This window comes from Wickerhamomyces anomalus (genome assembly GCF_001661255.1).
Source record: "Wickerhamomyces anomalus NRRL Y-366-8 unplaced genomic scaffold WICANscaffold_5, whole genome shotgun sequence".
Classification (NCBI taxonomy): Eukaryota; Fungi; Ascomycota; class Saccharomycetes; order Phaffomycetales; family Wickerhamomycetaceae; genus Hansenula; species Hansenula anomala.
The window spans coordinates 745,617-762,737 of NW_017567114.1; the positions used below are offsets into that span (position 1 = coordinate 745,617).

The window sequence follows — 17,121 nt, forward strand, 5'->3', positions numbered from 1 at the left end:
ACTTACTCTATTGTAGGGAATTCACCTTAGATTCGAGTCGCAAACTTAGATGATATTCGATACGGATCTTCAGTCTAAATCTTTATTGCATCTAATGTCACACGTCAAACGGTATATCAATGTTTTCAACTTCAAGCTAAAGATCATGACATGTGCTCTTTGTTCGATAACAAGTGTTTCCAAGGCTGCCGATCTAATCAACAATTGACGAAGTATCAGGTTGATAAGAAATCAAAGTTGACGAGCTGTAAAGCTTTTGCCAATTACCTGATTATTGGAGTACCGGACTATATGACCAGTGTATAATAAGAGATAAGAGATGAATAAGCGGTTTAAATCTTATTATAACAAGTCTTCCGTTGACAGTTCTGAGTTCTCATGCCATGATTTGTTCTAACTCGCTTCCCTGAAGCCCTCAAATTCTCAAAACATTTTTTCTTCTTCCAAGTTTCTGCTGAATTGAACCTGTTCAACTTGCTCAAAATGTTGAGGTTGAAATCGTTTTGCAGTTGAAGTTGTCGTTGATTTGGCTGGTGATTACATAATCTCAGCACTTTTTTTTGAAATCTCGACCACCTTGAGAAAAAACGGAAAGTGTTTGATGGCGAAAACATTACAACACTGAAGAGGGATTTCAAAGAGAAAAGAGTTTAGAATAGACTTGATTTTGAATAAAGAGGAGTTATTTTTGATTTAGGTGAGTCTTGATGGTTTATTTGAGTCTTGAAGAAGGGTTGGATTCTTTATTGTTAACTAAGGAGGACATCACAACTTTTAAGACCCCGAAAGTGTGCAATTCAACTAACAAAGTATCCAATAGTCAATTCGTTACAAGATGATTAGGTCAAGGCTATCCTCACTTTTGGCAAACTCTGCTAGAACATCGAGGTTTGTCGCCCGTTCTGCAGGTATGCAGAGTTTATTGCTAAGAAAAAGAATTCAATATTCTGGTGCTTCAATAAGTCATGCTAGACATTTCAATACATCTAGATTCTATTTCAAAGAGGATAAAAACAGTTCGAAAAATGGGAAACCAAAGAAACAACAGGAAAAAGATGAAGATTTGGAGGATGAACAGGTTATATTTGAATTCACTGCTGAAGAACTACAAGAAGCTTTAGAATTGTCAGAATCTGAATTTTACAAATTAGAAAAAGATATTGATTTTGATGCACCAACTAATGTTGTCATTATTGAACTTATGGAAAAAGGTATCAATCCTCTTAAATTGGTTAGACTCTATTTGGAAAAAGGGGCTGAAGTTTCTCCAACTTTAGAGAAGGATTTAGAGGTTTTCGATAAAATGTTTAAATCCACTTATGATAAGCCATTAACTCCATTACCACCTTTTTTCAAATTATTCAACCCATTCTTACCATTCACCAAAGCCATAGATGAAGCCGTCGTTGAAGCTGCCACTAAAGCAGAAGAAGAAGACAGCAAACACACCAAAAATGAAGAAGATGGTTCAGATAAAGAAGAACTAAAAGGTTATGAACATGAAAGAGATGAAAGATTTAAGAAACAAGAAGAGCGTTGGAAAAAAGCGGAAGAACGTATCAATAAAGAAAATAAAAGATTTATCAAAGATACAAGTGATCCAAATTCTCAAATCTATGCCTTGAAAATTAACCCATTAGAAATCTTCTTATTTTTAGTGGCAACTGGTTATTTCCTTACCGTTTTCTTCAATAGTGATAGTGCTCATGAAATCACATGGCAAGAATTCCGTACAAACTTTTTGGATAAAGGTTTTGTGGATAAGATTGTCATTGTCAACAAGAGTCTTGCTCGTGTGATGTTGAATGATAATGGTCGTCAACAAACTGGTGGGAACATGGATTACTATTACTTCACTATTGGTTCTTTGGAAAGCTTTGAACATAAATTACAAAAAGCTCAAAATGAAAATAACATCCAAGAAGATTTTAGAGTCCCAGTTGTTTATGTCCAAGAAGGTCATATGCTAAGAACAATTTTCCAATTCTTGCCAACATTATTGATGCTTGGTGGGTTATATTGGATCACCAAGAGATCTGCTGGTGGTTCTGGTGGATTTGGTGGTGCCGGTGGTATTTTCAACGTTGGTAAATCTCAAGCTAAAAAATTCAATCAAGAAACTGATGTTAAAGTGAAATTTAAAGATGTTGCAGGTATGGCTGAGGCTAAGGAGGAAATTATGGAATTTGTTGAATTTTTAAAACATCCAAAAAAATATGAAAGATTAGGTGGTCAAATCCCAAGAGGTGCAATCCTTTCAGGTCCTCCAGGTACTGGTAAAACTTTATTAGCTAAGGCCACTGCTGGTGAAGCTGGAGTTCCATTTTATTCAGTTTCAGGTTCAGAATTTGTGGAAATGTTTGTTGGTGTTGGTGCATCTCGTGTTCGTGATTTATTCAAAACTGCAAGAGAAAACGCACCAGCTATTGTGTTTGTCGATGAAATTGATGCAATCGGTAAGGCGCGTACTAAAGGTAATTTCAGTGGTGCTAATGATGAAAGAGAAACCACATTGAATCAATTGTTGGTTGAAATGGATGGGTTCCAGAGTACTGATCATGTTGTTGTTCTTGCAGGTACAAACAGACCAGATGTTTTAGATCAAGCATTGATGAGACCTGGTAGATTTGATAGACACGTTCAAATTGATAAACCTGAATTAGAAGGACGTAAAGAAATTTATCAAGTTCATTTAGCCAAGATTAAACTAAAATTAAATGAAGGTGATGAATCTGCTGAAGTTAAAAAATCCGAATTTGAGAATTTGGCTGGTAAATTAGCTGCATTAACCCCAGGGTTTTCCGGTGCTGATATTGCCAATGTTGTTAATGAAGCTGCATTAATCGCAGCTAGACATAGTGATGAAAGTGTTGATTTACCACATTTTGAACAAGCTATTGAAAGAGTCATTGCAGGTTTAGAGAAAAAATCTAAAGTTTTATCAGAAAATGAGAAAAAAATCGTTGCATACCATGAAGCTGGACATGCTATTTGTGGTTGGTATTTAGAATTTGCAGACCCATTATTAAAAGTTTCAATCATTCCAAGAGGTCAAGGTGCGTTGGGTTATGCTCAATATTTACCACCAGATATTTATTTATTATCTACTGATCAATTGAATGATCGTATGACTATGGCATTAGGTGGTCGTATTAGTGAAGAATTACATTTCCCATCAGTTACATCTGGTGCATCTGATGATTTTAAGAAAGTTATGGGTATGGCTTATAATATGGTTACTAAATTAGGTATGTCACCAAAGATTGGTACGATTGCATATGAAAGAAAAGATGATAATGATTTAACAAAACCGTTCAGTGAAGAGACTGCTACTTTAGTTGACGAGGAGATTCAAAGAATTATTAATGAATGTGCAGAGAGATGTCGTTCTTTATTACAGAAAAAATCTGAAGAATTGGAAAAAGTTGCACAATTGTTGTTAAAGAAAGAAGTTTTAACAAGAAAAGATATGATTGAATTATTAGGTCCAAGACCATTTAAAGAGAAAAATGATGCTTTTGAAAAATATTTAGATCCAAAAAAGACAACTTCAACAAATGTTGATATTTAAAATCAATTAAACAAATAATTTCATGATGAACAAAAGACCATTGTATATAGGATGAATTACATATTTATATTTCTAGAGGGAAAGCTGTAATAGCCCAGTCTACGCTATAACTTAGCCAAAGTATTGTAATATTAAAAAAAAGTAATGAATGAATGAAGCAAGTAGGTGTGTAAATATTGTGTGTGATAATCTTCTTTTTTATAATAAGAAAAAACAATAAAAAAAACCAATCATGTATGCAAAAAATATAGATAAAATCATAAAAGGGTTCAAAGATCAAGTGATAACATCTGGTTTATCTTTACCCAAGATTTCTTTGAATTTCAAAAATTCTAAAACTTGTTCAATATCTTTTTGTAAAAATTCAGTAGCTTGTTTTGAATAAGTTTTTGAATCATTTGAATATTTCTCCAAATATAATCTAATTGTAGCACCTGAAGATCCAGTACCTGACAATCTAACAATAAATCTTAGGCCATTTGATAATTTAGCATAAAGCCCTTGATTTTTAGAAACTGAACCATCTAAATCAGTATAACTAAAATCACCAGTATCAACAACGGTAACACCTTGGAAAATTTCAGAACCTAAAGATTTTGAATCATTTGCAAACTCACCAAATTTTTTAACTAGTGTATTTGCAGCATCACTATCAACATTTTCAAAATCAAATCTTGTGAAAAAGATACGACCATATTTTTCCCAAAATTTATCTTGAACAATCTTTATTGAAACTTCATCATTTGGATGTAATTCATAATAAGCAGCTAGCACATTTAACCAAGCAACGATTGCCCAAATACCATCTTTTTCTCTAACATGATTTGAACCGGTACCAAAACTTTCTTCACCACAGATTGATAATTTTTTAGCATCAAATAAAGCACAAAAAAATTTCCAACCAGTTGGAACTTCATAAATTTCTAAACCTTTATCCTTAGCAACTAAATCCAAAGCACCAGAAGTTGGCATTGATCTTGCTAACCCATAAACACCTTGTTTTTTAAAATATGGGATATAATCAGCATATTCAGCAATGATTGCGACGGAATCACCAGGGGAAACAAAAGCAGGACCTGCACCATAAATCATATTTCTATCACCATCACCATCTGAGGCTGCACCAAAAGCGATTTGTTCTTTGTCAACTCTATCAACAAGAGTTTTAGCATAAGTTAAATTAGGATCTGGATGTAATCCACCAAAATCCGGTTTTGGATGATAATTTTGAATGGAATCTAAAGGTAATCCCAATTCTTCAATAAAGATTTTTTCACCATAAGGACCAGTAACACCATTTAGGGCATCGAATAAAACTTTGAAACCTTTTGGTTGTTGATCTTTAATAAATTTTTTAATCAATTCAAAATCAAAAATTTGTTTTAAAAATTCAACATAAGATTTAGTACTATCAATGATCTCAACAACTAGTGAACCATAGCTAGATTCACCCAATTTTGATAAATCCACTGTTGGTAAATCCTCCACGATATAATAATTTTCCAATTCCAATGATCTTGCAAAGATCTTATTTGTAACACTTTCAGGAGCCGGACCACCATTAGCCAAATTATACTTGATACCCAAATCATTTTGTGGACCACCTGGATTATGAGAAGCAGTCAAGATAATCCCACCCGTGATCTTTTCAGGGTGGGTTCTAATAACATGAGAAGTTGCCGGAGTGGACAATATACCATCTTGACCAATGATTAACTTCTTGACACCATTGGCAGCACCGATCTTGGCAATCAATTGGATGACATGATCATTATAGTAACGACCATCACCACCAATGACTAAAGTACTATCTTGAACACCTTCAGGAATTGCCTCCAAGATTGCTTGGATGAAGTTTTCTGTATAGTTTGGTTGCTTAAACACTGAAACCTTCTTACGAAGACCTGATGTTCCAGGTTTCTGGTCATGGAATGCGGTTGTTGGAATCTTTGAAGCTTTGTAGGTAGACATTGTTGGAGTCAATTGGATCAATTGATACTATGAATATGTAAAATGGTTCCACTTGTTCCTTGTTTTCGTTTTTGTTTTTGCTCTTCGGAAATCTCATCGCCAGAGAAATTTGGGTTTTAAGCGAGAGATCCGGGGCAGCACGTGATCTGGGGTAAGCGGTCGGAATACAAAAGCTATAAACCATCCCAAAAACACATAACAATTGAAAAGAATAAATAAATAGGAATATATAATTAGTTAGTAATAAATAGATCTAGAACTAGCTGAACATTATGTTATCTTGTCTATAGAGTCAGCCAAATACTCAACATTACCATCATTAATACCACTGATTGAGAATCTACCATCTAGGGTTGCATAGATTGAAAATTCAGAACGTAATTGTAAAATTTGTTCTTTTGATAATCCAGTATAACAAAACATACCATTTTGATTAATCAAATGTGACCATTTTGAATTTGGGTTCTTGGTTTTCAATAAATCATATAATGCAACTCTCATTTCTTTAATTCTATTAGACATTTGTAAAACATCCTTTTCCCATTGTTTATAAATTGATTCATTTGATAATACAATCTCAACTAATTTAGCACCATGGATTGAAGGAGATGAATAGATTGATCTGATTGATTTTTTAATTTGAGAATCCACTTTCTCAGTTGTTTCTGCATTAGGAGTGATGATGGAAAAAGAACCAATACGTTCACCATATAAACCCATGTTCTTAGCAAAAGATTGACAAATTAAAGCAGTTGGTAATTTTGATTGATTAACTTGATCCAAAATCATTTCAATTAAAAATAAATCTTTTGATAAAGAACCAGATTGGAAACCTTGGTAAGCCATATCAATAATTGGAATCAATTGAGAATCACTTATAGTTTCAATAATCTTGGCCCAATCATCTCTTGAAGGGTCTAATCCTGTTGGATTATGACAACAAGCATGTAATAAAACAGTGGAGCCAGGTTCAGCTTTTGATAAATCCGATAATAAATTATCAATATTGATTGAATTTGTTGATGGTTCAAAATATGAATACAATTTTGGGTTTAAATTACAACCTTTGAAAATATTGTGATGATTTGCCCAAGTTGGATCAGGTAAATAGATTGATCTTGATTGATAAGGAGACCAGTTTGATAAAAATTCACCAGCAATTTTCAAAGCACCAGTACCGGATAAAGATTGAGATATTGAGATTTGATCATTTTTAATAAAAGATTGACCCAATTCACTTGAACCAAAGATGAATTTTTTAACAAGGTTATTATAACGGGAAGAGCCATTAATACCCGTGTATTCTTTATTTGACTCATGTTCATATAGATATTTCCCAGCCATTTTGATTGAAGGCAAGACATAAGGCTGGCCATGGTTGTCTCTGTAAGCGCCCACACTCAAGTTGATCTTCTTGGGGTTTGAATCCTTGTTGAACTCTTCAGTTATTCCTAGGATCGGATCAGCTGGGGCCAAAGGGATTCCCTTCCAGAACAACGAGGCATCCTCTTTGGATAGCCTTTGGTGGTTGGCAGCACTGGCGCTGGTGCTCTGCGACGATGATTTAGCCTGAGCTGAGCTTAACGATGCCCATGAGGATGGCTTTGTTGATATTGATCTGAAGGGAGTAGTTCTCAGTGGATGCCTTAGCATAGTGTTAATTCTCTGATTATGAATAAATTAAAAGAATCAAATTAAAACGTCCTTTGCACACTTTTTAAAACGCTTTCTTCTACAGAGGGGAATTGTTCAAATTTTTCATGAGGAGATTTTGAATCAAATGAGCCGAATTTTAAAAGGGAATTAACGATAAAAAGAATTAATCTAAGCGATCAATCAGGCCATAATAGAATAGAATAGAATTAGCTAATTATAATTATATAGTACCCAGTATTAAATACATTTTAAAGTATTAAGTGTTAATTATGGTGTAGTACATTATATTGTTGGTACGCGCACTCCCTCACCAAAAGTTTTTTTTTACATCAAAATTTATTGATCATTTGGAGATGAGATGAGATGAGATGAATTAACTGATTAGCCATGGCCAAACAGAATAACCTATGGAGGTTAGACCTACTAGAATGCCACTACCTACCAGATCAACACCCTCCTCGCTACTCCAGAACTAAACTACTCCTCAAGTCCAAAAAGAAACCGGCTAACCTATTACCAAATAATAGAACTCAGGCCCTTGAAGAAATAGATTCTCTTAGATCTGATATCTTTAATAAGAAACTACACAGTTCTATAGTGAAATATAAAAGAACTCTGAAGAAATTAATCAAGACTAATCAAAACAACAAGAAATTAGATAAAGATGAATTAAATTTCATTAAAAATTTAAATATTGATCAAATTACAAATATCAAGATTATTAAATTAATTCAATCAGTTTTCAAGATAATACCTAAAAAAACCATATTGGAACCAAATACTAAATTGAAATGTATCCCTGATTGGATTTACCAGGGGTTGGTTGATAAAACAAATCAATATAATCAGTCTTTTTTCTATAATGGATTAACCCAATTGGAGAAAAATTATTATTCAAAATTAATGAATAATAAAGAGTTGGTTAGTATTATCAAGATTATTGAAAACAGTTTAAAGATTGTCCTAGGTCCTGTTGAGAATAAGGAAGTTAAAAAGGATATTGAAGATGTTTCAACTGAAGAAAGTGAAAGTGAAGAGGAGGAGAATGAAGATAATGAAAATTCAGAAGATGAAGAATCAGAAGATGAAAAAGTTGATGATGACAAGGCTGAAGAAGAGGACGATTACAGTCAATATGATGCATTAGTTGCTGGCTCTGAAGATGAAGAAAGTGAAGTTGAAATGGATCAAAATATAAATTATAATGAAGTGACTGATACCGAGGCTTCAAATGATGAAGAATCTGAAGAATCTGAAGATGAATTTTTTGAAACTGAATCAAAAAAGGAAAAAAGGGGAAAAAAGAATTAAACCTCCCAGAATTAGCAACTGGTTATTTCTCTGGAGGTTCAGATTCTGAAGATGACCATGAAAATGATAAAGTTGTCAAGAATTTATTAAAACCTCAAAAGAAAAATCGTAGAGGTCAAAGAGCTAGACAAAAAATTTGGGAAGCAAAATTTAAAAATAATGCTAATCATATCAAGAAGGAAAAAGAGGAACAATATAAAGAGAGACAACAAAGACAAAAAGAATATGAAGAAAGAGTGGCTAAAAGAGCTGCTAAGGCTAAAGAATTGGAAATTACCGGTAGTAATAATATCCCATTAAAAGAAAGAGGTTCTTCAAAAGAAGCTGAACAAGATCATAAATTACATCCTTCATGGGAAGCTAAAAAGAAACAAGAAGAAGCTCAAAAGAATATTAAATTCTCTGGTAAAAAAATCAAATTTTGATCAAAATATCAAATAAAATTGTATACTAAATTTTCGAGAACACCATGTAGAAAAAAAAAACATCATCATCTTCATTAATACCCACAAACCATCACCAAATAACCACAATGTCACTCATCTTCAAAAGATTCAACTCCACAAACTCATCACTCCTAGGCCAAACCGCACTAATCACAGGTGGCTCAAGAGGGTTGGGGCTTCACATTGCCAAAAGACTCTCGCAAAACGGTGCAAACATCATTCTACTATCCCGTCAGGGAGACATCCTAAAACATAACATCAAGCATGAATTGTCAATAATTTCCAACAATCAACAACATCACTATATCCAATGTGACTTATCCCAACTAGATTCAATTGGAGAATGTCTTTCATCGTCCAATATTTTACAAAAACTAAACATTTTGATAAACTGTGCAGGTATTTCACAAAACTCATTACTATTTTCCACATCATCTTCATCGATCCAATCAATCATAGATACGAACCTAACCTCATCCATCATCCTATCACAATTCTTGATGAAGCCACTCATGCGGAACTCTCCATCAAGTATAATAAACATCTCCTCCGTGTTGGGACTCAAGGGGTTTCGGGGAACCAGTGCGTATTCTGCTTCAAAGGCTGGGTTGGTTGGGTTTACAAGAGCATTGGCCGTGGAGATGGGCTCAAAGGGCTTACGAGTGAATAGTATATCTCCTGGATTGATTAAAGAGACTGAGATGGGTCAAGGGTTGAAGTTTGAGAATGTTTTGAATAAAGATGGGGTTAGTATGGAGAGTGTTTATCAGACTGTTGAGTATTTGTTGAGGAATCAAAGTGTTACTGGACAGAATTTGGTGGTTGATAATGGGATCGTGGTGTGAAGACTACAGAATGGTTAGTATGTTGTGTCATTATAATTTCAATTCATGAGGTGATGCTCTGATACCGAAAAAGCTCGTTCTGCTGATGAATTGACGTTCCCATTCTGGTCTTGGCTTTGGTATGACTCCAGGTGGTAAATCTAGTTGAATTTTTGATATAAATTCAACAAATTTTGGTAATACCTTAAAATCATCTATTTTAACAACACAACGTTTCATCAAATCCCAATCTTCTTCATCCTCACTTTGTTGATGAATATATGATGTATCATTCATAACAAATGCATAAAATATCTTGAGAATTGAACAAACATTAGGCATCGATTCGCAAATTTTAAACAATTGTTGGAAAAAATTCTCTTCAACTTGTTGTTGGAAACCTCGCTCATTCCAATCTCTATAACTCAAGTATTTTGCCATGGCATTCATCAATGTAATTTGTTTCAATCTGTATTGATCATCATGCGTTAATTTCTTTAAATGTTTAATTGGTTTTGTAATTTCATATTCTGAAATCCTTAATATAATTTTCAAATAAAAATGTTGTTCAAACTGATATTTACAATTGATAAGTTCAACTTCCAAAAACTCTGCATCCAATTCACTTAGTTTTTCATGATTCATAACAACTGGGACAATTGCATCTAAAACGTCTCTTTCATAATTTTTAACAATCAAATCGTAAACATCACCAGAATCCTTAATGGTTTTATAATATTCCATCTCTGCTGCTCTTAAAAAGGGTTTTAAAATAACAAACCCAACACTTTCAGTACACCATTGTGTTAAGAATGGGAGAAGTTTCTTTAGAAGGTCACGATCTTTTAAAACTCTCCATAAAATCCTACCTAAATCATAATCCCTATAATATTTCTTCAACAATGGTTTATGTTTCTCATCAACAACAATTCCATAGATCCCTATTTTAAAAGCAATCTCTTGAGAAAACTTCTTTTCATCACCAATATGACCAGCTATCAATTCAATTATATCTTGGAAAATTCCCTTTGCAAATGGCTCCACCTTACTAGAAATCCATTGAATCCCAGTAATTGCTCGATGATATTCACATAACGTGTACGCATCATCTCCGTCTCCATCAGATTGATCCAGGATAGAGCCTTCCCCTGTACCCAATGGTAAAGCAACCTCTAGTTTCCTAGATTTATGCTTTGAAGTAGTTGACGTGTTCCCAATAGTGCACGAATTGTGAAGGGTTTGATAATTATCAATCCACGATTCCACTTTACGCACTTTTAGTCTCCATTGACTCCTGGAGACTCTTTCATCGACTCTCTGATTGTTGCTTTCAAATCCTGGCATACTTTTTCAAGGTGTAAGTGATTGAAGCTGGTTAATTAAGTTAACAATGTTTAAACGCGTCTTTTCGAAATCAAAACAAACCGTTATATTCGCGAAAATGAACTCTCTACAATGTCAATGATTTTAAGTATTCATAAGGGCATTTATGGTATAATCAGGGTTTCAAGTCGTGATGTGATGCTCGATATCCAGAAACGATGAAGAATGGCACACCATAAAACTTTGCAGGGTTTCTGAAAACTTCTGATGGAACTTGTAATCCAATTGTGGTTGTATATTTTTTAAAATTCGTCATTGTAGGTTCTCTTAATTTAAACCCACAATGTCTCAATAATCTCCAATGTTCACGAGATGTATCCCAATGACGATATGAGGTATCGTTGTTGTTGAAAGCGTATAATAATTTCAAAGCTGCGATAACATGACTAGGCATCGTTTCACATAGTTTAAATAATTGTTGGAAGAAATTTTCATTAACTTGTTCTTGATCTTCACGATGATGGAAGAATTCAGACACGCAATTCATGATTGTGATTTGTACCAACCTGCGTTGATCATCATGTGAGATCCTTTTCAAACGATTATTGATTGGCTTTGTAATTTCATATTCAAGAAATTTAAGCATGATGGTCAAAACATAATAATATGGGAAATAACATGTACAATTGGCAAGTTCAATGGCAAATACTTGGGAATCAGGCTCTGTTAATGGATCATGAGTCATCAACATTGGAATAACAGCTAGTAATACATCACGTTCATAATTTTCCGGTATTAAATCATAAATCAGATCATTATTTTTTCTTAAATGATAAAAAACTTCTTCTGCAGCTTTCAACAATGGTTCATAAACCGCAGTTTGAGTCTCTGCACACCATTTAGTCACATGTGGTGTAATTAATGTAACCAATTCTGCATCCAATAAAACTTTACGCAAAATTCTTCCTAAATCATAATCTTTATAGTATTTTTTCAATAATGGTTCATACTTTTTATCAGTCACTTTACCGTATATCCCCAATTTGAAAGCAACTTTTTCAACAAGCTTCTTTTTTCTAGCATTACCAATAATCAATGAGATGATATCTTCATAAGTTTCAACAACTAGTGAGTTAACATTTTCAGAACAAGTTGGAATACGATGTGACGATCTTGGAATTTGTTCCTCTGGATCATCTTCAACTTGACCACTTTCCAAAATAGAACCAATTCCAGTTCCCAATGGTTTAACAATGTCTAGTTTCCTCTTCTTGTTGGTTTTCTTGTTGGTTTGGTGGCTCAAAGTTTGATCTGTCGCGTTCTCATAGTCTGCAGTACCGTGAACTCTTTGATAATTGTCAATCCAAGTTTCGATTTTGAGGACTTTCGCCTTCCATTCTTTCTTGGTCAGTCCCCTGACCTCAATTTTGGCAGGCATCTTGTTGGAATGAATAGCAGTTAGTTCTTTGTTGTAATTAGTTGAGTAAAAAGTTGAAAGTTGAAAGGTTCAAGTTTTCGCGTAACATTCTCGAAATCAAAATAAACGTCCGAATACGGTAATTTCCTTTTAAAGCGATTTTCAATTTTTTTTTTTGCTTTTTTTTTTTTTTTTTGGTCAAAGAAAATTTAAAAAAAAAAAAATTTACTTCTCTTTTTCCAACATTCAACTCAGCACAAAACCTACGAATATTTCAAAATGCTTATTTACAAAGTATGTAACAAATGGATCCATTGGATAGCTCTGAATGCAGAGATTCTTATGATACCAAATTCATGTGTGTTTGATTGGTGTTTTAACCTCAATTCCCCATGAATCTTATCTAATCACTTGTTCATCCATTTGGAAAATTTTATCAAAAGACAGGAAAACTAACAAACTGAAAAGGATATCATCTCAGGTGACGAATTATTATCAGATGCTTATGACATCAAAGTCGTTGACGATGTCATCATCGAAGCTGACTGTACCATGGTTACCGTTGGTGGTGATAATGTCGATATCGGTGCTAACCCATCTGCTGAAGGTGGTGATGATGAATTAGACAGTGCTGCTGAAACTGTTAACAACGTTGTCTACTCATTCCGTTTACAACAAACCCAATTTGACAAAAAATCATTCTTGACTTATATCAAAGGTTACATGAAAAAAGTTAAATCTCATTTACAAGAAAAAAACCCAGATCAAGTTGAAATTTTTGAAAAAGGTGCCCAAAAATACGTTAAAAAAGTTATTGGTTCTTTCAACGACTGGGATTTCTACACTGGTGAATCAATGGACCCAGATGGAATGTTGGTTTTATTAAACTACCGTGAAGATGGTACTACTCCATTCGTTGCTATCTGGAAACATGGTGTCTCTGAAGAAAAATTATAAGCTCATTGTTTTCTAAAGATTTTAAATAGTAACTTGTTGAGGGTTCTTTAATTTAATTGTTTTATTCAATTCTATAAAAATGATTTTGTAGATGCTTATTTGTTGACAATCATACACGTGTTTTCTAATGATATTTCACGGGGAACATAATGACAGAGTTCAACTTTATATCCATTTTGTTCCAATGCAAACTTTCTTGATTCATCTATTATTCTTCTAGCTTTCAACCCGAGGTCTTCTCTTTCTTTTATACTTAACCCACTAGGATGATCACTTCCATCTTCATCTTTCATTCCTGGTCTTCTTCCATTTACTGCCCAACTTGCAAACTTCATTAAATGCTTAAAACCTTCCCTTTCAATTCCAAATTTTTTCAAGTATTGTTTGGAGTATAGGGACAACATATCATAATCACAACAATGTCTACAACACATGGCCACAATCATTCCTTGAAATCTTGAGTTCAAGATTGGGTTTTGCAAAATACATTGAATTGTTAAATCAGTAGCAGCACCACATAAATGTTTTGAAACACCAACGAAATTCTTGTTATTATTGAACTCCTTTGTGACAATATCATCGATGAACAAATCTTTAATATCAATTTTGACTCTATAAATTTTAGTTTTCAAGTCATGCTCTTCGGCATCTTTAACCATTTTAGAATCCAACTTCAGTCTAGTTGGGGATCTATCAACAAGTATAAAATCAGCAGTTTTACTCGTCTTGAACATAATAGATTTGGCAATATATCTTGATAATTCAGCACGTCCACAGCCGAATTCAATATAATTCAACTCATTAGATAACAATTCTTTATTATCAAGATGAGAGATCAACGAAGATTGTTGAATTGCATGTTTCTGATTCCCTAGTTCTTCCATTCTATCTTTGACACCATCATGTTCCAACTTTATCAACTTCAACTCATCAAAATTTGTATAGATTTTTTCCACAATGGGTATCCATTTCTTATAATCAATAACAATCTCTTCAGCCTTCTCCTTTGGAACTTCACAGTTGTGATTCAACTTAAACCATGAAACTTTTGTAGCATCAGTAGCTTTTGCCTTACACTTCTCTATATGATTTTTCAAATCTTTTTCCCATATAGTGTGTCTTGGGTCAACAGGACATGGGATTCTAACATCATCTTGTTTTTGCTTTAGGTGTTCTGCGCAGAATTGAACATCCTTTTTTCTCGTCAAAGGACATCTTCTGTTTTTCTTTGGGATGATATATTCACATTGGAGTCTTTCAACGGTTGATACGATGCCTTGTTTTTCTTTACGTCTCTTCTTTGAAGAGATTCGGAGTTCTTGGTTTGAATCTGGTAGTTGATGGGTGTTTGGTTTTTCAGCTGACATCCTGAAAACTATTGATTCACCTTAGTATACAGAATAGGTCAAACACAGATCTTTATGGGTATTCCAGCTAATAAGCTTATTGAATAAATTTCACTTCAAACGCTTTGAATCAATTTTTTTTTCACTCTGCCATTTTTTCATGTTCACTTTGTAGTTTCGCGAAACACTTCTAGAAAAAGTGAAAAAAAGCCCAATATCGAAGGCAACAAGAGAAGAAATCAATCACTTTCCACAATACTCAAGGCTGGTGAATACTATAAAGATGTCGTTTGGGAATCCATTTGCTAGTGCATCGTATGAAGATGATAGTGGTGTCAATGGACTCGGCTACAATGGCTTTGAAGTTTCATTGAACTATATTAGCGGTTTGCCAGATCCAAATATTGTATCCAATTCTTCATTGAAGCTGATTTTCAAGTCATTGTTGAAAAGGGACGATACCACTAAGGAAAAGGCATTGACTGAATTGGCTGCGTATGTTGGTAATAAGGCAAATGTTGCAGAATTGAAAGATGATTTGGTATTGATAACTTGGATTCAATTATACCCAAAATTATCAATTAGTGAAAGCAAATCTGTTCGCTCTTTAGCACATCAAGTACATACATTGTTCATCAGCAATTTGCAGAAAACTTTTGCCAAGTATTTGAAAGACTCAATTCCTGTGCTACTTACTGGTATTTATGATTTTGACAGTTCTGTTTCAAACTCCACTTTGAAAAGTCTTCAAATTTGCTTCAACAATGATCAAACCAAAATCAACAACATTTGGGTTCTATTTCAATCCCAAATCTTGAATTTTGCTAATCAGGTGCTAAACAAAGAAACAATCGATTCATTGTCGGATGACAGAGTTGTTGCAAGAGATGAAGCAGAATTAAAATATCAAAGACTAGTCAATTCAACAATTTCAATCGTTAACCATTTAATCCAATTGGGCTTGAAAACAAACCCTGAAAAAATAGAAAAGGAGTTAGATTCATATAAAGATCTCTTCACATATGAAAACCTATGGCATTATTTATTAGTTAATACAAACACTAATAACCAAAGAATTTATAAAACTTTGTTAAGTTTATTGAACTCAACACTGAAAAATAAACCGGAGATTGTCACTGATAAAGCTTGGAAACTTATAAGTAAGAGATTGTTAAAGTCTTTGACATTTACCAAAAAAATTGATTCAACCTCTCAAAATTCAATGCTTTATTCTTCGTTAGTTGTCCCTATATTGACAACTCTGCTAAATTTGACTAAAATCAATCCTGACTTCTATGCTTATGATAAGTCTGCTAAAGAGAGAGTTGTCGGGTTTTTGAAAATTGGATCTTTGAACTCTGATGCTATTTATTACAAACTTTTGGAATCATTTTTGAATGACTCACCACTCTTCGATTTCACAAGTGATGAAGATTTCAAGGCTATTGAAAAGATCCTACATAATGATTTCACTCAGGAAGTTTCCAAAAACTTGAAGTTCAGAAATGGTGCTGATTTTATATTAAACTCCCTAACAGCCTATGTCAAGATCATCGGCAAGTTCAATGATAAAGAACAAATCAATAAAAGTTTGGAAACAGTAACTCATGAAGTTCTTCAAATCAAGTCACCACTAACTTCCAAGTTACTTGATACCCTTTCCAGTCATATCAGTTCTGAAACAGTTCAAAAGGAAATAGATGATTCAACTTTTGGAAACATTGAAAACTTGCTAGCATTATCCAACAAGACATCAACACCAATAAATAAGTTACTATCCAAGTCATTAGATTCACTGAGAGAAAAAGCTGATGAAGAAAGTGAAGAAATTTCAAAAGAACCTGCATTTGTGATTTTCGAATTTGTTATCAAATCAAACTTGAAAGAATATATCAAAGAGGTTGATGAATTTATAGATGAGTTGCCAGGTTTCATTAATCCAAATTTCATCGAGACTCCAATTCAAATATTGATAAATTATTCTAAATCAGAGCTTTTCAAGAGTGATGTTTTCTATGAAGCATTTGATACATTGGTGCTGAAACTAATTTTCCTCAATTCCACATCCTCTTTATTGGACAAATTGGATTCATTCCAAAACAAGTCAGAGCTATCACAGAATAGTACAGAATTACAAAAGTTGTTGAAAGAATCTTTGAAAACCTATGATTTCAAAAATGACTACTTCTTCAAGCCATACTTGACAAACCAAGAGACCATTATCAATCTTTACAAATTAGCAGATAAACAGAACAAAGTTCCAATTTTTGTCGATTACTATTGGAGGTACAATATGAAT

At 33.5% G+C, this 17,121-nt stretch overlaps 9 protein-coding genes across 9 annotated transcripts; 4 read left to right on the top strand and 5 right to left on the bottom strand.

Annotated features, from left to right (window-relative positions):
- Positions 1 to 1,303: 1,303 nt before the first annotated feature.
- On the top strand, positions 1,304 to 3,571 carry YTA12 (m-AAA protease subunit YTA12; the record flags this gene model as incomplete). Its single annotated transcript, XM_019182158.1, has 1 exon — positions 1,304 to 3,571. The coding sequence occupies one exon, from the start codon at positions 1,304 to 1,306 to the stop codon at positions 3,569 to 3,571; it is 2,268 nt and encodes a 755-aa protein (XP_019037387.1).
- Positions 3,572 to 3,847: 276 nt separating this feature from the next.
- On the bottom strand, positions 3,848 to 5,542 carry WICANDRAFT_33609 (uncharacterized protein; the record flags this gene model as incomplete). Its single annotated transcript, XM_019182091.1, has 1 exon — positions 3,848 to 5,542. The coding sequence occupies one exon, from the start codon at positions 5,540 to 5,542 to the stop codon at positions 3,848 to 3,850; it is 1,695 nt and encodes a 564-aa protein (XP_019037388.1).
- Positions 5,543 to 5,812: 270 nt separating this feature from the next.
- Positions 5,813 to 7,195, bottom strand: WICANDRAFT_64323 (uncharacterized protein; the record flags this gene model as incomplete). Its single annotated transcript, XM_019183711.1, has 1 exon — positions 5,813 to 7,195. One exon carries the CDS (start codon positions 7,193 to 7,195, stop codon positions 5,813 to 5,815), a length of 1,383 nt encoding a protein of 460 aa, XP_019037389.1.
- A 390-nt stretch (positions 7,196 to 7,585) lies between these two features.
- WICANDRAFT_85282 (BUD22 family protein) lies at positions 7,586 to 8,934 on the top strand (the record flags this gene model as incomplete). The annotated part of the gene is made up of 2 exons (XM_019185867.1): positions 7,586 to 8,407; positions 8,494 to 8,934. 2 exons carry the CDS (start codon positions 7,586 to 7,588, stop codon positions 8,932 to 8,934), a joined length of 1,263 nt encoding a protein of 420 aa, XP_019037390.1.
- A 155-nt stretch (positions 8,935 to 9,089) lies between these two features.
- OAR1 (3-oxoacyl-[acyl-carrier-protein] reductase (NADPH)) lies at positions 9,090 to 9,791 on the top strand (the record flags this gene model as incomplete). Its single annotated transcript, XM_019180868.1, has 1 exon — positions 9,090 to 9,791. A coding segment is annotated over one exon (702 nt), but the record flags the coding sequence as incomplete, so codon positions are not given.
- Positions 9,792 to 9,830: 39 nt separating this feature from the next.
- On the bottom strand, positions 9,831 to 11,123 carry WICANDRAFT_64326 (uncharacterized protein; the record flags this gene model as incomplete). Its single annotated transcript, XM_019183712.1, has 1 exon — positions 9,831 to 11,123. One exon carries the CDS (start codon positions 11,121 to 11,123, stop codon positions 9,831 to 9,833), a length of 1,293 nt encoding a protein of 430 aa, XP_019037392.1.
- A 154-nt stretch (positions 11,124 to 11,277) lies between these two features.
- On the bottom strand, positions 11,278 to 12,540 carry WICANDRAFT_80340 (uncharacterized protein; the record flags this gene model as incomplete). The annotated part of the gene is made up of 1 exon (XM_019185047.1): positions 11,278 to 12,540. The coding sequence occupies one exon, from the start codon at positions 12,538 to 12,540 to the stop codon at positions 11,278 to 11,280; it is 1,263 nt and encodes a 420-aa protein (XP_019037393.1).
- Positions 12,541 to 12,798: 258 nt separating this feature from the next.
- TMA19 (Tma19p) lies at positions 12,799 to 13,476 on the top strand (the record flags this gene model as incomplete). The annotated part of the gene is made up of 2 exons (XM_019185048.1): positions 12,799 to 12,813; positions 12,988 to 13,476. The coding sequence occupies 2 exons, from the start codon at positions 12,799 to 12,801 to the stop codon at positions 13,474 to 13,476; spliced, it is 504 nt and encodes a 167-aa protein (XP_019037394.1).
- Positions 13,477 to 13,571: 95 nt separating this feature from the next.
- On the bottom strand, positions 13,572 to 14,705 carry TRM13 (tRNA:m4X modification enzyme; the record flags this gene model as incomplete). Its single annotated transcript, XM_019180906.2, has 1 exon — positions 13,572 to 14,705. A coding segment is annotated over one exon (1,134 nt), but the record flags the coding sequence as incomplete, so codon positions are not given.
- Positions 14,706 to 17,121: the final 2,416 nt, after the last annotated feature.